General features: G+C 55.9%; 2 protein-coding genes and 1 long non-coding RNA gene across 7 annotated transcripts in view; 1 reads left to right on the top strand and 2 right to left on the bottom strand.

The window, feature by feature from the left end:
• Positions 1-6260: 6260 nt before the first annotated feature.
• CD79B (CD79b molecule) lies at positions 6261-12215 on the bottom strand. Of its 2 annotated transcripts, none has more exons than XM_072746839.1 (6): positions 9451-12215; positions 8740-8784; positions 7700-8002; positions 7360-7478; positions 7027-7068; positions 6261-6915 (listed from the first exon to the last, which is right to left on the bottom strand). In XM_072746839.1, the coding sequence occupies exons 1-6, from the start codon at positions 9515-9517 to the stop codon at positions 6817-6819; spliced, it is 675 nt and encodes a 224-aa protein (XP_072602940.1). In that variant the 5' UTR covers positions 9518-12215; the 3' UTR covers positions 6261-6816. The 2 variants fall into 2 exon arrangements, with proteins under 2 accessions (XP_072602940.1, XP_025855203.1); XM_025999418.2 differs by having other exon boundaries at positions 8740-8787; positions 9451-9670.
• Positions 12216-14013: 1798 nt separating this feature from the next.
• The window catches only part of SCN4A (sodium voltage-gated channel alpha subunit 4), a 44066-nt gene continuing 34624 nt past the window's right edge, over positions 14014-23455 (bottom strand). For all 4 annotated transcript variants that reach the window (XM_025999576.2, XM_072746836.1, XM_072746837.1 and 1 more), the window contains 9 exons: positions 23239-23393; positions 22550-22723; positions 22304-22426; positions 20516-20794; positions 20203-20256; positions 19605-19742; positions 19018-19122; positions 18046-18316; positions 14014-17273 (listed from right to left, as the gene is read on the bottom strand). In XM_025999576.2, coding sequence (XP_025855361.2) covers positions 16048-17273; positions 18046-18316; positions 19018-19122; positions 19605-19742; positions 20203-20256; positions 20516-20794; positions 22304-22426; positions 22550-22723; positions 23239-23393 — 2525 coding nt within the window. In that variant the 3' untranslated portion in view covers positions 14014-16047. The remainder of the gene's footprint in view (positions 17274-18045; positions 18317-19017; positions 19123-19604; positions 19743-20202; positions 20257-20515; positions 20795-22303; positions 22427-22549; positions 22724-23238; positions 23394-23455) is intronic.
• LOC140597713 (uncharacterized) lies at positions 18212-19756 on the top strand. Its single transcript, XR_011999572.1, has 3 exons — positions 18212-18347; positions 18658-18741; positions 19627-19756. It is a non-coding gene; the product is annotated as an uncharacterized lncRNA (long non-coding RNA).

Raw genomic sequence — 23455 nt, 5'->3', positions numbered from 1 at the left:
GAGGCAGATTGTTGTTCTTCATTTCCTAGGTGAGACTGGCCCAGAGACACGGGGTGCGTGTCGGGGGCCAAGTAGCTGTGCAAGGTGAGGGCCGAGAAGGCTGGGTTAGGACTGCTGCCCTCCAGCCCCGCAGAGCCCAGGCTTGAGGACACTGCAGCACCTGCAGGTCACCAGCATCAGATCACCCCCAGGGCTAAGAGCAGAAAAGAACACATTCTCTTCCATTTAAACCTCCCACCCCTTGAGTCTAGGAACATTTAGCACTTGCCCTGTGGGGAAATAAACAAATGAACAAGCAAACTCTTCTAGAGGTGGTTGGTTATGGTGTTGGCAACCAATGTTGAAAAGGCACATCCTCGGGGTCCAGGATGCAAGGGCTTATCTTGCCACCTCCCACTTTTAGGATACAGCTTCCTCTTCTCCCATCATTCTAGAGTCATTGCCCAACTGTTCCCTGATTCCTTCTCTGCTAGGGAAGGCCCTGGGGCGCACAGAGCTCTTTTCCGGGCTGAGGGAGGGCCAGAGTGGGCTGTCATCAAAGATGTAGGTGTGAGGAAGAGGTTGGGTATCAGGAAGGCTTTCCTGTCTTCCTTGCAGCTCTACCACAGAGGAGGGGCCAACGGGGAAATAGAGGAAACTCTCCGAGCCCCACATTGCCTTCTACCTCCCCCACCCCCCTCTTTCCACCCTGTGGAGGACTGATGTGTGGAACCCCTCATGACAGCTAATGGTGGGGGGACTTGTATGTGTACTGTGGACCAGGTTGAAGCCTCAGGCCTCCCCTGAGTGAGGGTACAGGAGCTCAAGTTGGGGACTGCTCAAGAACCACATTAGGTAGGCACAAGTGAGGTGTGGCTGAGGTTCCCCACAGGCGGGGTACTGCCAAGAGCAGATGGAACCAGCCAGATCAGGGGAGTCTCTCTTCTCACCAAACCCACTTCTGTTGGCCGCCGAACTCAGCTGGCTCACAGGACTCTGGAGATCTGAGGAGACACCTTTACAAAAGATTACCATGGTGGCAGCAAGAACCGAAGGGTGCAGAGGTAGATGAGATTTGCCCTCCCATGCTGGGGAGTCACCCATCCTTTCTTGGGGCACCAAAGGGCCAGACCCCAGGTTTCTCCATGTTCAGAGACTGCCCAACCATGGCTTCTGCATGGTGCCTGTTAGGAAGAGGCTGTGATTAACATCTCTCAGGTCAGCCTCAAAAGGCTCAAGATGAATTGCCCATTGTCTTGGAATCCATGCAATTCAATGTTTGAAAGCCTTTCATATTTCCAGATTTGAAATCTAGGGTTTTCTGTACCTCTTGTGAAAGCTCACAGATCTGCTCTTGATCTGAAAGTGGCCTCTGTCAGACTTTAGGATCCTCTCTGAGGTTCAATCTGTGGGGTGGGGCCAATTTATTTTGGAGTCACACTTATCATGGCCTTAGGGACAGCTTCAGAAGGATTGGTGGCGGTTCTTTCCACTCCTTCCACCATGGTCACTTGAGGCCCACGTTTCCACCACTAGCTCTGTGCTGCCTTCCTTGAGGCCAGAAGCTGGGATTGCCCCTGGGATGTAACTCTGCCTCCTCTTTGCTTCCAGCAGGAGTCTGAGCACTGCGTCAATCATGCAGCATTGGGTCAAGGTTTCTAGAGACTATTATGTGGGGATTCCCAAAGGCTTCGTCGGGGAGGTGGAGAAGTGTCCATTTCTGAGTACCAGGCTCTGTCCTAGGTGAGAGGGTTGGGAGGCCCATTTCATATGAGAGCACTCAGAGTTAAAGAAATACAGTAGTTTGTACATAGTCTCTTGGCTTCCAAAAGATAGCTGCCCAAGGCCCCCATCTTCCCACCACACGGAGCTCTTGAGAACCCTCATCTGGGAAAGACGGTGGCGCTGCTGGACACAGACAGAACTTTCCTCAGCACAAAGCCAGCAGAGGAGGGTCAAATCCCTGCTCAGAAGATATTCACTGAAGCTGGAGGACATTGAGCGGAAGGAGCTTCACCCTAGAATGAGGTCCACGGACACCAAGAAAAGCTGCAGAGAAAAACAGCCCAATGTAACCCAATTTAATGAACCAGATCTCATCATCCTTCACATGTGAACTGCACGTTTCAGCGTACATCATGTTTTCACTTCCTTTATCTCATTGGACCCTTGGGTTTGCCAGAGGGCTCAAGCATGGAGGAAGGGCTGTGGAGGGCTTGTGGGGGTGGGGACAGGTTAGGGGTAGGCACTCTTGGGGGTTGACAAGGATGTTTACCCTGGCTGGGGATCTCAGAACCATCAAGAAGTGCATCACAGCCTACATAACTGGACCTCTTCAGTAATTTCCACCTTGGGGATTATTCCCCAGGGAGACAGTCCCATTGAAAAAGAAGTAGTGAGTACCCAGGTGTGTCCAGCAGCTGTGGGAAGTCTGGGGTGCTTTCCTGATTGGTGCCCTTCACTGGAAATCACCTCTGACTTCTTTTACCTTATTCTGTGCTTGTTTGTGGACATCTCATGCCCCTTGTGGGAAGGTAAACGTTTTGAGGCTGGGTTCATGCCCTTCATGTATTCATTCGTTCACTCATTCTCTTCTTCACGCATTAACTGGTTCTAAGAAGTAGTCATTGCTCTTTCTAGATGCCGGATATTGTACCAGCAGATGGCATGCCCAGATGAACAAAAGACAGGATCCTTTTTCTGTTGGAGCTTATAGTCTATGGGGAAGAGACACAATAGCAAACAAATAAATACATAATGGCAAAATACATCAGGAAATTTCACACTGTGAAAATTGCCATGAAAGAAACAGTGACGATATAGAGGTGAGAGAAAAGCCTGGGAAGAGTTGGGAATGGCCAGCAGGCACAGTCCTAGAGCCAGGCACTCAACCAGCACGTGCTAGGTGGACGGAGCGGATGCAAGGACAATGCCAAGGAAAGAACTCGAATACCCACGCACCCAGAAATGGTAAGGTAGGCCACTTTGTGTCTCAATGTCCTTCTCATAGAATGAATTTGAAATAAGAAGTACCAAAAAAAATCATAAAAAGTACAAGATCTTGCAATGCATGGCACTACATGCATGAAAAAACTTAAATGAAAAAAATAGATGAGGCGGTATGCAGATGCTGATCACAAGGACACACAAATATTCTACACGGACTCTCGAATTGCAGAACCTGAGTCCTAAGGGGACCTCGTGAGGTGTCTAGCACCGCCCCCTACCCCCCTGCTTTCCTCATGTGAGAAAGTGGTGTTCGGTCAGAGAGAAAGAGGTCTTTATTATTCTTTTTTTCATTTGAGAAAAATGCACTGGGATCCATCTAAACGTGTTTTAACAAACTGCACTCTGAACTCAGGATTTAATGCTAGTTGATTTTTGTTCTCTGCGAGTCATCTAAGTTTCCAGGTAAAGGCTTTGGAGTTGGAGGGGCAGCTGAGGTATCCCAGTAGATGGTTTGTTGTTGCTTTGTTTTGGTTTGCAACTGAGTCACCGGCAGATTCTGAGGGTGCCTAACCAGCAGCACCGTGGGAAGCCGGACTCACCTGGGAACTTCGCCGACATGGGCCCTGAATCCAGCCACTGGGGTCAGCTAAAGAGTAGAATAATCGATACAGAATCTGGAACTCCCAAACCCCGTGTTCCAAGATGGCCTTTGGGGCCCTTCACAGAAGACCCCACAACTGCTAAGGGACAAACGCTATCTACCAGTGACACCCACACAGTGGCAGCTTTTCACATTTTGTTTTGTTTTTCTCTCACCTCTGATTCTGCTGGAAAAACACCCAAACCCTCAGGTCAGACACCCCAGGCCTGCCAGCACCTGCATCGAAAGGGCCGGAAGTCAAGCTAGAACGAAGAAGGAACCAGCCTATGCTTACACCATGGCCCCGAGGGACTAGGTTGGATTCCCCCAGTGGGCAGTGGGGCATGTGCCCAGCAAGGCACCTCAGGGCTGTGTTCTGGGGAGGGGGAGGCCTGAGGGAGCTGGCCAGAGCCGGACCCCTCGAAGGATGGCCCCGTGGCATGAGCCCCAGCCCGGCTGGGTCCTGTGTCCCTGTGTGTTGGGACTTGTCAACAATGGGAAATGTTTGAAGATGGCCAAAGTTGTCGCAGGATTCTCTCCTCCCTTGTTTTCCTCCTTTTTTCTCCCTCCTCTATATCTCAGGGCCACAAAGTCCTTCAAGAGAGACAGTTGTGATGTACTGGGAAGAATGCTGGGTTTGGCGTCAGAAGGCGTCCCATACCCCAGAATATATGGTTTTGGCCCATTGCTATCTCCCTGAGCCTTGATTTGCTCATTCATCAAATGGGGATGATGCCGCCCCCCTCCAGGATTATGCTGGGGCTTATGCAAAATGATGTACCTGAATCTGGAGCTGTTCCATACAATATTATAGGCATTTAAGAGGTGCTCAATATGTAAATATTTTGGGGAGCCCAATAAAAGATTTTAGTTCATGTTCTGTATCCTAATTGTGGTGGTGATGGGGTGATATAAATCTGCACATGTGCTAAAATTCATCAGCCTGTATACTGAAAGAAAACAAACTCAATTTTACTATATGACAATTGAAAAAAAACAACAACACAGCATCTCGTTCAGCTCCCTTCCCTCAGACAAGGTTTTATGATTCCCATTCTACAGATTAAGCAACTGAGGCCTGAGGCTTTCATCATCCCCACCAGCATCACACAGCTTCATCTTCCCTGCTTCAGTCAGTTCTGGGGGCCGGGGACCCTTAAGACAGACATGATGATACCCATAGCATAAGCCCCTAAAACAGAAAAACAGAAACAAAAGTAAAACCAAACCAAAAAAAAAAAAAAAAAAAAAAAAGACAAACAGACCAGGGAGGACTTCTACATCATAACCATGAGGGCAAATACCTTTTAGGGGTGTCTGGGGACAGAGACAGGGGTTCAGTTCAAATAATTCTCTGCCAACAGCACTGTAAAGCATTAGAAAAACTCAGTGATTCAAAAGTATTAATCTTTTGGTAAAGTCAGGGCCTCCCTAGACTCAGGGCAGCCCCAGACCGGGGGAGACCCTACTGGGGGGTGGGGTGGGGGGGAGTAGTGAAGACACCCTCCCGCCTCCAGCCCTGCTAGCTAGGGTCCCTGGTGGAGGCAGGAGGACAGAATTAGCGTCACTATGCAAAGCAGGAGAGGAAAGGCTCCAGCTCAGTGGAGGCAGATGCCTAAACAAACCAGTTTCCTCAGGCAGCCCAGCCCGGAGGCCACGGAGGGAGCAGACCCTGCCTGGCCTGCCCAGCATGGCTCCAAGCGAGCACCCCTGAACGATGCACAAATTGACTGAAACTCCAGGCACTGGGACCTTAGCCACCCACCCCACCTCACCCCACCTGGAGCTCTGGGGGAAAGCTGGTAAAAACTGGTGACCACTCTTACTGGTTCCCGCATGCCAGGCTTGGCTCTCCCTGGAGGCAGGGATTTCTCTGGCCTGAATCCAGAGCATGAGTGGCAAAGAGGTTTGCAGTGTCCTCCCCAAGGTCAACAGGAAGCGGAGCAAGGCCTGGCCTTGCACATAGAGGTTAATTGCACTTAAGCTCCTAGCTGGGAACTGTTTCCAGTCACTTCTGCAGCTGGCGGGTCAGGGCTTGAATTTGTAGGACCCTAGGGATCATTTTGTGGGGACCTTGGGACCCTAGGAGGACCTCTGATGTGATTCTGGAAAAGGCTGAAGGAATCACCTCAGGACCCCCAAACTTCACCACTGCAAAGCCTCCCTCTTTGGGAATCTCTTGCATGGCTCTGGGTCGTCGGACTGAAAAACAAAATTTCCAGGCTTGGCGGGGAGTAGTTTAACTGGAGAATGAGGCCAGCATGGGCAACAAGGCAGTCATGGGGCTTGGGCAGGCCTATTTGGAAGGGCTTCTCGCAGGTGGATGGCCATCAAGGACAGTAGGATTGGGATGGGTAAGCTGAGGCCCCTCAAGGCTGAGACCCTCGCCCTACAGAGCAGGACCCAGGTGTTCATGTGGGCCAAAGGGGATGCAGGATGAAGGCATCCTTGCCAAGAAGGGCTATCAGCCTTTCTCCAGTCTGTGCCAAGCAAGGTGAGGTGCCCACCCAAGAGGGTGTAACTGCAGATCCCAGCCAGGCTTTCAGACAGAAGCCCTAGTGAGCACAGGCGAGGTCTGTGAGACCCATAGCAGTCATCCTCTCCCACACACTACGGGCCCAGAGAACCAAACGGTTGTGCCCAGAGAGATAGTCTAACCCACCCCATGCCATAGATGTCACAAGCCTGTGTGTGGTTTCTCGACACACTGTTTATTCCATGAGAGGAAAGGATCAAGGCTAGGAGCCCCCCGGGGGTGGGAGAGTGTCGGACAGGATCGAAGATGGTGGGAGAGGGTCGGAGAAGGTAGGAGAGAGTAGGAGAGGGTGGGAGAGGCATGTGGCCCTCCGCAGCCCATCTATGGCCAAGTGGGACGGACCACGGCTTCCCATGGGCTCTGCAGGAAGCCAGTCTGCTCTGAGTCCATTTGCAGGTTCCAGAAAAGCCTTTGCCTTCCCCGTCCAGAACGTGGGCTGGATCCCCACATAGCACCCCCAGAAGGCTGGGTCCAGTCTATCCCCAGAGAACTCCCCACTCCAAATCACTGCCCTGCCCTGCGGCCCTTCCACTTTAGTCTCTTTGGCAAGAGCTGGGACCAGGGGCCGGAGGGGCAGGCAGATCTGGTGGGCCAGCTTCAGAGGCTGACCGAGGTCCAGGGAAGAGGGGATGAGCTGGAAGGCGGAGGCGGCTCTCACACAGTCAATGAGGGCCCAGCTGGCTGGGTCAAGGGGCATGGGGAAGCCAGCCCCTCACTCTTGACCTGGGTGCTCCCCCACTGACCACTTCACTTCTCCTGTCCGCAGAGTCACTATGTCCTCGTAGGTGGCCGTCTGGTCAATGTTCAGGCCCTGGAGACATGGAATGGGGCTTAGGCCTTGGGCACTCTCTGACCACACCAGCGGAGGGTGCTGCCAGCCACCCCACGGCCCTCAGCGCTGTGGGGTCCTGCTCTTCCTTACCTCATAGGTGTGATCTTCATCCATCCCAGCCTTGCTGTCATCCTGGTGGGGTAGGGGATGGAGAGCAGAGTGTTAGCTTCCCCCACCCCATCCACTGCTAGGCCAGGCTGGGGAGGTCCACGCAGCCTGAGGGGTTGGGAGCGAGGGGCCAGGGGCCAGGGGTCAGGGGTCAAGGGGTGAGGTGTACTCTGGAGCACTCTGCCAGAACAACTGAATGGATGAAGGAGAGATCGTGGGTGAGTCAATGGGCAAGCTCTGGGGCTGGGGGGATGAAGGCCTTGCCCGTGTCTGGCCCACCCCGTGGCCGCCTCCCTGGCCCCCCCAGTCAGTCACCTTGTCCAATAGCAGGAAGATGGGCACGATGATGAAGAGGATGATGAGCAGGGTCTGGATCATGATGATGCCATCTTTTAGTGTGTTCCTCCGCTTCAGCTGGGCCAAGGTGCTGAACCCTGTGGGGAGGCAAGGGGGTGTGAGGCCCGGGGCCCCTGTTGGGGCCTGGCCCCTCAGGACCTCCTCAGCGGCTGTCCTGGGTGTTCTATGGCCACGGCCACCCTCACGATGTGGTCCACCCTACTGGCGGCAGGCTGGGCTGCGGGCCGCCCGCCTTCTTGCGGGCTCCCCGGCCGTCGCCCCCTCTCCCTGCCGGCGGGAGGCCAGGCCCCAAACACACCCATGACTCGCAGCTCGGTGCCACAGCCTTTGCTGAAGGACCCCTCGGAGCACTTCTGCTGGCAGAAGTAGATGCCGTTGTCCGAGTACTGGATGCCCTGGATGGTGAGGGTGGCGACCGAGTCGTTCTGGCTCTGGAGGATGCGGTTCTCTCTCGGCAGGGGCTTGGACTCCAAGTCCATCTCCCGCTTCCACAACCAGCTCACGGCTCCCACCTCCTTCGTGTGGCACCTGATTTCCACCACGGCGCCCCTTTTCCGGGCTATGAAGCGCGGGCTCTGCCAGATTCCAGAACAAGTGCTTCCTGCGGGCGCCAAGGCCGGGATCAGCAGCCCGCGGCGCGCCTTCCCGCCCCCCAACCTGCCGACCCGACCCGACCCGACCCTCGTGGCGCTGCCTTGGCTCAGCCCCTCGCCTCTGCCTGCTCTTGGGCGTGGGACAGTCGTGTGTGGGGCTGAGCCACAGGAGTGGCCACAGGCCAACCACTGCGCCCCGCCCCTTCCTGACGGCCCCCACCCCAACATCTGATTTTCCTTCAGGAGGGCTCTGGAACCTTCCTATGCCTTTCCATGCTCATAAACAGCCTGATCTTGGCCACACCCACCGGGACCCAGAAGTCCCCCTCCTGCATCATTCCCAGTGAGGGGCCCCTAGGAATCTTTGAGGCCCTGTGGCCTGTCAGAGCCCCTAAGGCTACAGGCCCCTTCCTGGGCTGAGCCCCACTCCCCAGCTGGACAGACCCAGCCTGAGTCCTCAGCGGAATCCCATCGGGCTTCCCCCTCCCTCCCTGGGTTTAGCCACATGCCTTAATCGTGGGGCCTGGAGCACTTAGATCTCATGAGGGTGACAGCTGGCATGAGGGGTGCCGGGGGCCCCCCCGATCCAGGCCTCTGAGATGGAAACCCTAAGATGACCTGGAGATGGGTGCCCTGGCTGGGGAGATCCAGGGGCACCAGGGCTCAGGGGCAGCCATGGGACAACCGTGACCAGCCCTGGACACACACATACTTGCCCCCAGAAGGGGCAGAGGAAGTCGCTGACCTTTGGGATCCTGGTGCCTGTCTTCTGTTTTGGCTGCTGGCACACCTGCTGGGTGGGAGGAAGTAGGCGGGCCTGGGTCAGGGCTCTCCGCTGGAAACTGGCTGCCCCACCCCTGCAGCCCCCTGCATTCCTAGACCTACTTCCTCCTCCCCGGACAGCAGCTTCAGGACGCCTCAGCCCTCCCTGGCACCTCTCTGGAGAGACGGGAGTGGGCAAGGGTCGCCAGAAGTGCACCTCCCAGCACCCCCTTCTGCCTTGGCCTGTTCGGAGGGCCTTGAGCCGGCTCCTGGTTGAGACAGGGGGAAAGTCACAGCGGGAGGGCTGTCCTGTCTTCCAGACCAGGGGACCATTTCTGGAACGTGCCGCATCCCAGGGTCCGGTTGGGGGCAGCCTCTCTCCTGTGTCCCCTCCCCCCCCACAATGCCCTCAGGGGGCCCAGGGTAAATCCTACTCCTCTCCTCCTCCCGTGTCATAGGCACGACCCCTCACACCCAGCTCAGTCTGGCACTCTCCAGGCCACAGACCCCTGAGCCCATCAGCCTGGGTGATACCTACAGACCCAGGCCCCAAGGGTGTCAAGGGAGACAGGAGGCAGAAAGCGTGAGAGACAGAAGGGGGAGGTGGAGAGAGCAGGACACAGAGTGGCGGAAACAGCCAAACAGCCCATGACAGAGAGTGAAACCAGGAGGCCTCATTTTGGGGGTGCTGTACCTGAAAGCAACAGAAGCAACACCACCAGCCAGTTGTGGGGCACGGGAGACAGCACCAGCCCGGCCATGGTCACCTCTCCGCTCCGTCTCAGACCCAGGCTGGTGATGAGGACCGAGGCTCCAGGGGGGAAACGTGTAACTGCCTGGGCTGCAGCCTGTCCCCTCCCTGCCTCTTCCCCACCAGGCCCCTTCCTGCCATGCAAATTGGGACCCAGGGGAGGCACCAGCTCTCCCGGGACCCTGGGGGAGGGCGGGCTCTCTTGTCAGCTGTGCTGCTAAAGCATCGCAGCTGGGGTCTCTAGTGGATGACCCCGGGAGGCAAGGGCCGCTGAGTCTTCTGAGGGCAGTTGTGTCCCTCCCTGTGGCCTCACCCCACCGGTGGTCGTGTCCCGGGGTCCCCCAGCCTTCCATTGCACAGTCTGCATTCCCCGGCACTTAGCTGGATACACACGGGTCTCATGGGTGAATGTGAGCACAGCTCCTGGGCGCTACAGGAAGAGAGGCACCAAGGAAGGATGGTGCAAGGGGGCCGGGGTAGCAATGGGCCGAGGCCGGGCACCTGGAGGGGACCAGGGTGCAGCCTCTGGGCTGGAGTGCAGGCAGCCGTGTTGGGGCACATGAAGACCTGACCCTGTGGAGGAAGGGAGCCACAGAGGTTCTTGAGCAAGAGCCTGGTATGGTAGCCGCTTGGGGGAAGACATGGTCCAGACCCGGGCAAGAGGCCTCCCTCCCTCACTTGGTGAGAGAATCTGCTAGAAGTTGTCAAAGGGGGTGGTCTTATGTAAAGATAGCTTAGAAAAAAACCCACCACTCAGCAATCAGGGGACTCCCACGGAGTTGTCCCTAGCTCCCAGTTCTTGGGGGGGGGGGGGCGGGCAGGAGGCTAGTGTGGGGGAATCTCCAGGTTCCAACACTCAAAGCTGCCCTCTCTGGCTTTATCTCGCCCATCAGTAGAGTTGGATGGAACCGTAGTGTTCAGACGTTTGTCTGAGTTTCTGTCTTTGTGCCCCTGTCCCTGGGTCAGACACAAATTTTGCACCTCGGGGGCTGGGGCTGCCCTTGTGCAGTGCACAACCTGCACGGCCACACATGGCAGGTTTGTATACCTCAGCCCCGCAGCTGAGCCCACATCTGAGTTTTATGTCTCTCCCTTTTTCTCGCTTGTCCCCTTGGTCCCTCTCTTCTTCCAACTCCCAGGAGGGGAAGAAAGATGCTGAATCCTATATACGTCTCCTGCCTACATCTCCTTCTCCTCACCACCCTCTATTTTTCAAACAGCCTGTGTTACCAGTGGGACTGTGGGTTTAGAGAGATGTGGACCTGCTCCATGCCAGGATTGGCAATGAGAAAGGAAGGGGTCTGGGTAGACCCCCTCAGTCCTTGTGGACATGTGCCTCATCTGGTTGGGTTGGGGCCACCGCCAAGGAGTGTGGGCCAGGACCAGAGCTATAAAAAACAGGGACGGAAGGGTTAAGGTTTCATCCAAGGAACAGCTCATTCCTGGCAGTCCCAGATGTTCTTGCTGTTTCCAGATGTTCCAAACGGAAAAAAAAAAAAAAAAAAACAACATTTCTCTGAAAAGGTGTCAGATGTTCAGTTCACAGAACAAACAGCCCAGGAATATAAACATCACCTGAGGTCAGCCTGGGGACCATAGGCCTCCTGTGCTGGTGAGGGTGGTCGGAGACTCCCCAGAGGAATGGGGTGGGGGGGAAATCCAGGGGTTTCTTCCTTTAGCAAAGTACCTCCTCACAATGGAGGCCTTGGTTAGCTTTGGAGCTAGTGGCCCCCCAAAGTTGGGAAGATAAATGGGGAAGGCTTGGGGCACACACACGCATGTGTGTGTTTGTGTGCACGCGTGTGTACGCTCACATGGGTGTGTTGCCTGGGCTGTGGGGTGTAGGCCCTGCTCAGGAGCTCGTCCTGTGGCCCAGGGGGCATGGGGGTTGGGGGGCAGATGACATCTTCTGAACACATCCACACATCCACATCCCCTGGGGGCAGGGATGCAGATGTGTCCTTTGGACTTCATTCCCATTCATGCCTGGCAGGGATCCATTTTCAGGAGTGGGTGGAAGCAGTGGGGCCCTACCGCCTGCAGGGTTATTTGTCACAGTTGGGGCTGTGCTGTTCCCTCTCCGGTGACAACAGTACAGAGCTCTGTCTGAGGTTATGACGCCTTTACTTTCCTGGAACAGGAGGCCCCGTGAGCCCACTCCTGCCTCTGCCCCGGCTGCCCTGGGCAGTACACCCCGACATTTGGCAGCCCCTGCCTCACCTTTCCAGGAAGGCAGCATGGAGACAAGGGGTGGGGGTGTAGGGAGAGGGGCAAGGGGCTAAGGAGTTTGAGGAAGCAAGAGGTCAGGGACCCCCCGCAACCCCGGGAAGGGTAGGAAAGGGCAGGGCCTCAGTCTGGAAGGAGGGGTTCGGACGCCCCCCCCCCCAATCAGCTCTTCTGGCTCCACGGGGCCTGCTGTCCTGGGGCAGAGGCCCACTGGCTAAGAAGGACGGAGGCTTGCTTCTGGGCCCTGCCGTGTGCCAGCCAGAAAGCCGCCCCAAGTTACCTGGTGGTTCTCAGCGGGGAGTGGTCCCACCCCGGGAGCATCTGGAAAGCCACCGGGGTCATTTCAATGGTCACAGCGGCCAACGGGCACCACTGACCTTCTTGGACCAGGGGTGCTGAATCCCCGGCAGTGGGAGGGACAGCAACTCACAGAGCAGGGTCCCCGCTCCATACGCCAACAGCACCCCAGTGAAGCAACACCCGTTTTTAACTTCTAGAGATCAAGTTCCTCATTTATGTAAAATAGAAACGATCATAATAATCCGTTCTTCACAGGGCAGTCCCAGGCATGGTAGGGGATCCAGTATCTCAGTGTTAGGTGAGGAGTCTGGGAGCATAGCTCACCCTCAGGAAGGTGGGGAGTAGTGCTGATAGTGAGCAGGGGGGATGATTTTGAAAGGTTGGCTTATGTTTTTCATCTAGTATTTTGCCTCTTTTCCTCCACTATTCAAGGCTCAGGGGAAGGGCGGGCCAGGGCATCTTGCAAGCCCTCCCGTCCTTGGAGCCCGAGAGAGCCCCAGGTGTGGTCTGGAGAAACTTACAGTAAGAAGGAGCCCCCCACCCTAGGGAGGGAGGTCAGCATCCCATTGCGGGGCTCAGAACCCTGCAGGGATGCTGCTGGACCCCTCTCCGCACATATAGAGAACAGCAAGGAGCCAAGGGGCCTGTCAGGGTGGCCTCTGGTACCCTCCACCCCCCCGCACAGGTGTCATGTAACTTCATGCAGGAAAAAAGAGGGTATAGAAATCTTGTAAAGGACTGTTTACTAGTTTGGACAAACACAGCCCTTGAGAAGTCAAGTTGGGAAAACAAAATTATATACAAAAATTACATTTCAGGGGCACCTGGGTGGCTTAGTTGTTAAGCATCTGCCTTTGGCTCAGGTCATGATCCTGCTATCGAGTCCCACATCAAGCCTGCTGTGGAGAGCCTGCTTCTCCCTCTGCCTATGTCTCTGTCTCTCTGAGTCTCTCGTGAATAAATAAAATCTTTTTTAAAAAAATTGTATTTCACCCACCAGGATTGTGGACTTAGCTCACTACATCATGTTACTCATTGTCCCATGGATCCTGGACTTTCTGAGGTCAGAGGTCAGAGGTAGGGTGGTGGGGGCGGGGACAATATCTGTGAGGAGAGGGAGGGGCCACACCATGTGTCTCTCAGGCACCTTGGGGTCTCTGCGGGTGCAGAGAAGTGAGGGGGGCTTCCAGAGATGAGAGGCTGGGGCCATTGGGTCGCAAAACCATTTCCTGGGCAACAACATGAGTGAGGGGAGAGAGTGTAGTGCTGCCTCTTAGGGGACTGGGCCACGACCCCTGACCTCACCTGGCCTCTTGGATTCCAGCTAAGAGGCTGGAGTTGTAACCTTAAAAATAAAACTGCCAGTTATCTTACTGGCAAAAGACGGGATTATGCAGGAGGAGCAGAGAATTGCAGCGCCAAAGAAGCAAGCTAGGCAAAACTACAGGCACCACCACCAAGGCAAGTCTCTGCTCCTTTATAGAGGAAAGGGGGATGTGGGAAGGCTGTTGTAAACAAAAAACCCATTGGAATAAAGTGGGAGCTGGATGTATGGTGGCTTCTCATTGGCTCAGTTGTGAGGGTCTCTCATTGGCTGGGCTGTTGCCAGGGCAGGAGGAAAGCCTTTCCCCTCCCAGCCAGATGGTAAAGCCACCCACAGGGGCAAGGTCCATCTCCTCCCTTTGGGTCGGGCAATTGATGAGGAGTGGTGGTGCCTGAGAGCTCCCGTTGCTGAACCTCCTGACTCCAATTTAATGAGGTTTGCCTTTATTAATTTTCAAAGCCCAAGCCTCTGGAGGAGAGAGCCGGACTGGGCCAGAGAGGGAGCTGGAGCTCGCCTTGTCTTGCTCTCTATCCACCCTGAGGCTCCCCAAGTCTTCTCCATCTGGCTCCAATCCCCACCAGCCCTTCTTGCTTCTTGCAACCTTCAGGCCCTGTCAGCATCCACATGCAGAGGTGTGGAAGGAAGAAGCCCACCAGTGAGAGGGACCAGGGAGAGGTTTATTATAAGAACTGTACAAAGGAGCCTGCCTGCCAGACTGGTTTGGGTCTGTTCCCACCCAGATAGAGTGGGAGTGGGTGTGGGTGTGCAGGGGAGGGGGCCACAGGCCGGGGAGGCTCTGCAGTCCAGTGTTGAGTATCCAGTCCAACAGATGCTGACGCTCTTGGGGCCACCCCAGCCTAGGGCCCCAGTTTGAGTGGAGGGCAGTGGACAGGGTGCTGGACAGGGAAGAGGCTGCCCTCTCTGGGACGCATCTTCTGATGGAAGACAGAACAGTTGCAGGAAGGTAAAAGGAGTGAGGCCTCCTTCCATAGAGGCCACAGACAAGAGACAGGGGGCAGGGCTGGGGCAGTGGGTGTGATGAAGAGAATGGGAGCAAGGAGAATGGGTGGCCAGGAGGCCAGAGAGCAGGTCAGACAGAAAGGAAGGCTCTGGCCTGTGGGCACATGCACACATACACCCCCACACGCACCCACACCCACATTGTTTTGGAGGTTTTGCTGCTTCCTGAGTTTTAATCAAACTATTCACAAGAAACAAGAAGAAAGAGAAGAGGAACTAAGGTCAACAGCGACTCAACGTCAAACCTTACTACGCATGTTCACACTCATCCACACACAGCACAGACACACGCATAGGAGGCACACACACACACACACCAGTCAGACTCTACAGGGGCACACTGACACAACACACACACGCAGAGGCAGGACACAGTGCTTTGTGTACTGGAACACACACAGCTGCACACAGAGGCATGAGGCAGACATAAGGCACACACACACGTGAATAAATCCAGCGATGCCTGAGCAGTTGTCTCACTCCCTCCTCTGAGCTTGGCCTCCGTGTGTTCTCTGGGAACCAGAAGAGGCCTGGCACTGCCATGCCCGGACCGGTGATGCCAACAAAAATGCTTCCCAGCTTTCCAGGCAGCAGGAAGTTGGAAGGTTGGGCCTGAACCAGGTAGCTGTGCATGTCCCAGTGTCGAAATCTCTAACATGGGCTCAATAACACTCTTAGGATCACTTTGAGGAGGGGGAGAAAAGGATGAAGAGGGAGGAAGAAATGGGTGTGGTGGTGGGTAACAGGGGTCTCAAGGCTCAGTGAGGCTACAGAATAGCCCCCAATGGTGCTAATAGAGGAGTGAGGAAGGGAGGGAGGGAACAGAAATCTACTTCCTGAGCTCCAGGGTCCCTGCCCCCACCCCAGGTCTGGGTGCTCAGGCCAAGGAAGCCCCCAGTCCAGTGACACAGCTGGCGCGACCCCACCTATCCCAACCCGCCATGCTTCCTAGAGAAAGAGGATTCTCAAGTGGAATCCTTCCCCCTGCTCTTCCCCCAGGGGCCTGCCAGGGGTCAGGGGCTGCACAATGGACAAAGCAGGAAATGGGCTCAGGGTCACAACCCCAACTGGATGCATCAGGATCCAGTGGCCAGTCACGCTTGGGGAGCCACTTCAGGACCAGTGATGTTTCTCTTCTCCAGGGAATTTGTGAGCTGGCAGGATGAAGCTGGATCCCAGTCAGGGGAGGGCTGGTAGGCCCTGAGGTGAGGTGTCCGCTCTCACTAAGGTTAAGACATCTTTATTTGGGAGGGGCCTGGGGGGGCCTGAGCCACTTCCTGGGGAGAGGCCTAGAGCCCTTAAGACTCTGGTGGCAGGAGGGCGCTAATCCCTCCATTGTAGGCTGACTCCTCACTCAAACGGGGCGCAGAGATTTCTGATGTTCTGACCTCTCCAAAGAGGAGAGGCAGCAGGGCCCACAAGGAGGTGAGAGCAGCTTGAAATGAGAAACCATGGAAGCGGTGGGTGATGGGGACCTCTGGCCCAATGTGGAGCCTCCGAGTGCAATTCCCATTTTCCATGGCCTGGCTGTCAGCCCCAGCATGGCCAGATCCTGTCCGCGACAGGGAGCCGATCAGTTGCAGACTCAAAGCCCTGCTCCCTCAGCAGGCAGGCACCATGAGGGAGATTGGGGACTGTGCCAGGCTCAGCTGGCCACCTCACTGCTGCTACTAGACAAGAGACTCTTTGACCCCTGGGCGCACTGTCTGCCCTGGGGGTGGGGGGGGAGGGAGGACAGCCTCTGAGGGGCTGATGGGCGTGAGCCCTATGGCAGGTCCCGAGTCCCCTGTTGAGCCCCTTTCCTCACCCGTGCTCTGCACACTGCTGTTCCCATTCTCGTGGCCATACATCTTGCTCATGGTGTTGGCTATCAGGCCCTCCTTCTCTGGGCCCCCATCCCCACTGCCGTCCTGGCTGTGGCGGTACATGTAGGATGCCTGCTTCACGGTCCTCTGGAGCAGGTGCCGGCGGTAGGCCCTCTGGATCTTGATGGCACACACCTCCTCGTGCTTCCTCTTGAGGGTGGTGGTGATGGGCTCATAGGAGACCTTGGATGGGTTGGCAGCCATGAACTTCTCCTCCATGGTCTCCTTGAGAGCATCCATTTCCCCAGAGTCACCCAGGACCTCTTTGGTGAGGGCAAAGAGGATGTCCAGGCAGTGGATTTTGTCTCCTGGGACCATGGGCAGGTCTAGCGTGATGAGCTTGATCTTGTTGGGCTTGGCAATCCTCAGCGGCTCCTGCAGGGTGTCCACAAAGTCTGAGAGGCGGCTGTAGGCAATGAACTGCGTGGCGTCAGGGTCAAACTTCTCCCACGTCTCATAGAACATCTCGAAGTCATCCTCACCAAGGGGCTCACTGCTCTCCTCAGTGGCCACGTTGAAGTTCTCGAGGATGATAGCGATGTACATGTTGACCACGATGAGGAAGGAGATGATGATGTAACTGCAGAAGAAGCAGATGCCGATGGAGGGGTTGCCGCAGTCACCCTTGATACTGGTGCCTGGGTTCTCAAGTGTAGGGTCACAGTCAGGGGGCCCGCTGTTGAGGATTGGGTTGAGGAGCCCGTCCCAGCCAGCTGACGTGGTGATCTCGAAGAGGCAGATGATGCTATTGCCAAAGGTTTCAAAGTTGAACATGTCATCGATGCCCGATTCTTTCTTGACATAGGCAAAGTTGGACATGCCAAAGATGGAGTAGATAAACATGACCAAGAAGAGCAGGAGGCCAATGTTGAAGAGGGCAGGCAGGGACATCATGAGGGCAAAGAGCAGAGTCCGGATGCCCTTGGCCCCTCGGATCAGCCGCAGAACACGCCCAATCCGAGCCAGGCGGATCACTCGGAACAGTGTGGGTGACACGAAGTATTTCTGGATCAGATCGGAGAGTGCGAGGCCTGCAGGGAACAAGTGGTGAGGAGCATTGTCCTTGGGGTGGGAGGTTAGATCAGGGAGTGCGGGCAAGGGAGACTCAAGGGGACCTGGCTTGGTGTGCTCTTCCTTGGAAGGAAGCAACAGAAGCACAGTCCAAATGGCCTGGCCTGTGAGGCTGGGCTCTCCTAGGGTCCTGGGGCTAGGGTTACACTCTAGCTGGAAGGAGGTGAGATACACCCAAGTTGATAGAGAGAGGGTAAGGCTGACTCCTAAGGCTGTTTGCAGATGCCACTGATGAGACAGAGCGGGAAGACAGCTCTGTGTGTGACTCTGAGCATGACATTTAACTTGTTTATAATTCAGTTTCCTCCTCTGTACGGCAGAGGTGGTAACAGTCTCTGCCTCCTGGGATGGCACAGTGTCAGGCAAATAGTAAATGATCAATAAGTGGTAGTTAGTTGCTATCATAATTACACATGTGTCTATGCACTTCTCCTGTGTGTATGGATGATACTAGAACCATCTTATGTCTTCCACTAGGCACATGGACCTGAGTGTACATCTATTGGTAGGTAAATGTTTCTAGAAGCGTATTCACGTGTATGCAGGTGACAGATTACCTGTGAACCCATCCTATGTACCTTTGTGCCTTAAGTGTGAATGCCAGGTGCATATTGCACATATGTATGTGTAAATGTATGTGTGAGCTTTCCAGGTGTGAGAGCAGGTGTGTGTACATAAGGATGGGAGCAACGGGCCTTCCAGAATGACTCAGCCCAGCCTGGCCCTGCTCACCCACAATGGACAGGATGACAACCACAAAGTCGAAGATGTTCCAGCCGACGGTGAAGTAGTACTGGCGCAGGGCAAGCATCTTGAGCACACACTCCCCAGTGAAGATGATGATGAAGATCATGTTGATGTTGTACAGGATGTCCACTTTGAGTTGGCTCTGGTCGTCTGTTTCCACCATCATGGTGACCATGTTGAGGCAGATAAGGATCATGATCGTGATGTCAAACACCTGCTTAGTCACGCAGTCGTACACCATGCCCTGGATCTTGTTCTGCAGCATGGTTAGGAGTGCAGGGATGCAGGTGGGTAGATGTGGGGGGCAGTGGTCAGGACCCACACAGGATGTGGACAGGCAGGAGACACAAGATGACACAACAGCATGACACAGAATGAGAGAGAGAGAGAGAGACAGAGACAGAGAAAGAGAGTGGGGTGTGTGTGTCAGGGCTTGTAGCCATGAGAGAGGAGGGGATAGAGGGGGTAGAGTTGGCCATGGCAAGGAGGGGGTACCCATCAGAACAGGCCATTCTGTGGGGTCCGTGAGTATCTTCCTCACTCTAGGACCCTTCCTCTCATCAAGGCCCCCAGCAACCTCTCATTCTTCTTCCACAGTCATCGCTCACTGGGGAAGGTGTCTGGACATCCTCTTCTTCCTACTTCTAGGGGCCCTTGCCCCAGAGGTCATCAGCTGAAGGGGTGAGTGGACGCTGGGGGGCTGTGCAGGGCCGGGTGAGGGGCAAACCAGTGACTGGGGTCTATCAGGCAGCTGCTGCTCCCACACATGGTGCCTCTGAGCAGTTATAAAGAGGCACATTCCCCCAGCAGGGAACCCAGCTTCCTTGCAGGTGGACTCAGCCTCATGCCAGGGATATGGGCTGGTGGGCAGAGCTTAGCTTGCATTTTACCCCCATGGACCCCCTTGGGCAGGAGGTTCATACAGGTTGGAGGAGGAGGGGCTCAGAGGGCTGGTACCTGGGGCCGGGGAATTGGCTTCTGAGGCTTCTTGGAGCCAAGCTTCTTCATGGCATTATAGTATTTCTTCTGTTCCTCCGTCATGAAGATGTCTTTCCCTCCAAAGTATAGTGGGATGGTGCCTATAAGGTTGGAGGCCTCTCTTCTCTGCCTCTGGGACCCCCTACCTCAGGCACCACCCTTAAGGTAGCCCCCCTACCAGCAGGGGGACCTGGAGGGCCCAGAGATAGGGGCTGAGGGAGGGAGGGAGGGGAAGGGGGACTCTGTCCAGACAAGGAACAGAGGGGAGGTGGAGGGAAGGGGACAAGCACTGGCTCGTAGCCTGTTTGGGCCCGGATGCTTTTCAGCAATATCTTGCTGCCTCCTCTGAATGATGACCCAGCCAGGTAGGTAGCACCAACCTCATTTCTTAATAAGGTAACCAGAGTTCACAGAGGCCAAGTGACTGTTCAAAGTCACCAGGGAGAACCTGAACCCAGGCCAGCTGCCCCAGTCCCGCTGCCAGTGGCAGCACAGTGGGTGCTGAGGTGGCAGGTGGGAATATATGAAGGGACGAGTGAGTGCAGGGAGGGTGGGTGGATACTCATCTTCTTCTTCTGCTGGTTGAAGTTGTCGATGATGACGCCGATAAAGAGGTTGAGGGTGAAGAAGGACCCGAAGATGATGAAGATGACAAAATAGAGGTACATGTAGATGTTCACCTCATACTGTGGCTGTTCTTCCTTCTGCAGAGGACACAGGGCAGGATGGGATGGGATGGGATGGGGATGGGATGTGATGGGATGCGATGGGATGGGATGGGATGGGGATGGGACAGGATGGAACAAGATAGAATGAGGATGGGATGGGATGGGGCTGGGATGGGATGAGATAGGAGGGGAAGGGATGGGACAGGATGGGATGGTATGGGATGGGGATGGGATGGGATGAGGATGAGAGAGGATGGGATGGGATAGGATGGGGAGGTTGGGGGGAGTATGTTGGCTGCTCCCAGCTCCCCACCTCACTGTGGGCAGGAGGAGTCTGGGACCCAGAGGTGGATCCTTCCACCCCCAGGTTGCTGATTTTGGGGGCTCCTGAGGAGGTGGAATGGGGGTGGGGTTGGGCAGAACTGTCATTGTGCCTCTGGTGTGCGTCCTCTCCCCTGGCTCACTTGCCAGCCGCATCTCAGTGAGCCCCACTCACCTCCCGGGAGTCCACGGCTGCATACATGATGTCCATCCAGCCCTTGAAGGTGGCCTGGGGAGTGTGGTTGGGTGTGAGGAGAGGGGCTGCTTCCCATTTCCACCATCTATGAGTCTCCCTCCTCACCCCAGCCTGATCCTCCCCAGAGCACGACATAGAGACCACGGAGGTCTAGATACTACCTCTCGTGTCCCACAGCACTGGAAGCAGGGTGAGTGGCCTCCTAACAAGGAGTAGCAGTGGGCTCAGGTACATTGAGAATCTGGGAGCACCTCCATCCCAGTTTTGTGCAAGGGCAGCAGGCTACACTCACCACCTGCAGGAGGGAGAGGTAGCCTAGACCCACGTTGTCATAGTTGACCTTGACGTTGAGCCAGCGGACCTGGCCCGTGTGCATCAGGCTTTCACACTCGGACTTGTTGTTGACCTCAGAGATGTCGAACCTCTCAGAGGTGGTAGTGTTGATGCAGTAGTAGAACTTGCCAGCAAACAGGTTGACACCCATGATGCTGAAGATGAGCCAGAAGATGAGGCAGACAAGCAGCACATTCATGATGGAGGGGATGGCTCCCAAAAGGGCATTCACCACCACCTGGGGGGCCGGGGGAGGGGTCACTGTCAGATCTTTACCCAGGCTCCTTTGGGACTGAGCTCCCTACCTACACTTACAAGGGGACCCATCGGGGCTGGACACTGTTATTCAGGGAAGGCTTTCCGGAGGAGGGTCAATCTGAGCTAGGCCTGGGGGAGAAGTCTGCTGAGCTCTAGTCTCGGGGGTGGGGTGGGGAAGTGAGGAGTAGGGTTAGGAGTGCTGCTGGCCTAGTGGTTGAAGAGGGCTCTCTGCTTGGCTGGAGCCATCAGCCCAGAGTCGGGGCACTAGGCTTCTCTGGAAGCAGCCTGGCCACGGGTCACTAGGCAGGAGACAAACACTCCTTCCTCGGCCCCCATAGGAAACTCAGCCCCCGTAACCCAGCCCCCTGCTCCTCTGCTCACAGCATTAGAGACACGGACACAGAAACGAAGCCACCGGGGTCTTTAAAGCAGCAGGTCCCTGAGGCTGGAGCCCTGGGCCCTACTCCCTAGCCCTGGCCACACAAGCCAATTTCACTACGTCAGGCTGGGCTAAGTCTGAGAATTGTCTTTTCTCGTTTTTTTTTTTAAGATTTTATTTATTTATTCATGAGAGACACACACAGAGAGGCAGAGACATAGGCAGAGAAGCAGGCTCCCTGTGGGGAGCCCGATATGGGACTCAATCCCAGGACCCCGGGATCATGACCTGAGCCAAAGGCACTCAACCACTGAGCCACCCAGGTGCTCGAGATTTGTCTTTTTTCAAGGAGAAGCTGTTTCATGACCTCCAGACAGAGTGGGTGGCACAAACCTGGTGATGCCTCGGGTAGCTCTATTCTTGGCTGGGACACCAACCAGCTGCGTGGCCATGGGGGCAGGTCATTTCCCCTCAGTGAGGAGGGGTCCCTGGTTCTGAGGGTGGGAGGGCCTAGCACGAACAGGAGGGAGCCACTTGGGCTGAGTGCACTGCTGGCCTGCAACCAGCTGCTCACAGAAGTTTATCCCTCTGTGTGGGTCTTGTTCCCAAAAGACTTCTCTTGCCTGGGGAAATCCCATTTGTCTTGGCCAAATTCTATATTTACTGTCACTGTTCTCTAGGGCCTGAGGGAAGGGTGGGCAGGCTCAGAGCCAGGGAGCAGGCACCTGCCAGCTCATCCAGTTCTCAGAGTCCTGGTGGGCCCCAGTCTGAGCCTGGGACAGACACCTATTCACCCATAGACCTGCTTTCCTTCTTCCTCCCTGCTACAGTGCCCTCGTGGCCCCTCCTGGGAGCTGATGCAACCTCTGCTGCCCCCCAGCGGTGGCAGAGATGAGCTAAGGAGGGGCTGAGGCCAGGTTGGGCACTTGGGTGGGGTGGGAGGATATGGTGTGGGGGGCTCAAATCTGGACTTTAGCGGGACCCAGAGACCAAGGCCTCTCCTCCCCCAGTGGTGGCTGGAGTACAGACCTGTGCATCTTCCACCTTGCCCTGTTGTGGCTTCTCCCCCCCAACTCCCTAGCCCTATTCAGAGCCTCTCTCGGCACCCACCCTCATGCCCTCAAATCGGGACAGAGCCCTCAGGGGACGCAGGGCCCGCAGCGTCCGCAGGGATTTGATGGGTCCTAGCTCCGAGTAGCCCAGCCAGTTGGCCACCAGACTGATGATGGAGACCTGCAGAGGGAGAGTGGGGTGGTCAGGGTGTGTGGGGCCTCTGGGCCAGGGCTTCCTAAGGTCCTGGGCCACAGGGACACCTCTGGGTCTGGCCTTGGGGCTGGACGCTGGGGGAAGACTCACGTCCACAATGAGGAAGTCAAGCCAGCACCAGGCATTGGTGAAGTACACCTTGAAGCCATAGGCTACCCACTTGAGCAGCATCTCCACGATGAAGATGTAAGTGAAGACCTTGTCCGCGTACTCCAGGATGCTGCGGATGACTCGCCGCTGCTCAATATAGATATCCTCGAAGGCCTGGGGACACCAGCACGGCCAGGGGTGGCCAGGGCCCCAGAGCCTGGGGCAGCGGCCACATCCCCCACCCCACCTAATGTGGCTGCTTCCTGGGGTCAGGCTTTTGGCTTCTCCCAGAATCCCCGGGGCCCACCGTGGGGACGAGCCAGTGAGTTGGCCCACAGGGAGAAGCCCCTCAGCAGCTCTTCCTCCAGGGATGACAGTCATCTGCTTGGGGGCCTTCACAGTGACACATCTTCAACCCTGACTCAACATGCCCAGGGCCTTCCCACCTCTGCTCTGGCTGGCACCTATTGCTGGTACCCACAGAGGTGGACCCCACCTGTCACTTTAAGAAAACTAACACTTTCTACATCGCATCCTGCAACCACAAATGAGTCCCTTTAGGATTCTCTGGGATCAAGACTGGCCAGGCCTCGCCTGTCTAGTGGTGTGCAAAGGAGGGAGCCCCAGGAGGGCCTCCTTTGGGCCTGGCACCCGCCCCTCCCCAGCCTATCTCCCAGGGCAGTGCCTACCAAGGCTCCGCTGCTAAGCAGGATCATGAAGACGATGAAGGTCTCAAACCAGTTGTGCTCGACAATCTTGAAGCAGGCCCTGCGGAGGGTCCACCACATCTTCCCACGGCCCTGGGAGATGTCCACGTAGAGGAAAGGGCAGCGTTGCACGCAGGCTGGGGGAGGCAAGGGGCAAGCGCACCACATCACAGGACTGGGGGCTGCCTCCGGACACGGA

The sequence above is a fragment of the Vulpes vulpes genome, chromosome 2 (assembly GCF_048418805.1).
Source record: "Vulpes vulpes isolate BD-2025 chromosome 2, VulVul3, whole genome shotgun sequence".
NCBI classification, from domain to species: Eukaryota; Metazoa; Chordata; class Mammalia; order Carnivora; family Canidae; genus Vulpes; species Vulpes vulpes.
Note: the sequence above shows the minus strand (reverse complement) of the source record. Positions and strands in the feature narration are given on the sequence as shown.

Excerpts from the sequence above, each read along its gene's own strand:
- CD79B (XM_025999418.2), bottom strand. The coding sequence starts at position 9,517 with ATGGCCGGGCTGGTGCTGTCTCCCGTGCCCCACAACTGGCTGGTGGTG. Across the intron at positions 7,479-7,699 it reads CACCGAGCTGCGAGTCATGG|GGTTCAGCACCTTGGCCCAG; the intron begins GTGTGTTTGGGG and ends GCCTCCCCACAG. Across the intron at positions 7,069-7,359 it reads TCTTCCTGCTATTGGACAAG|GATGACAGCAAGGCTGGGAT; the intron begins GTGACTGACTGG and ends CTACCCCACCAG.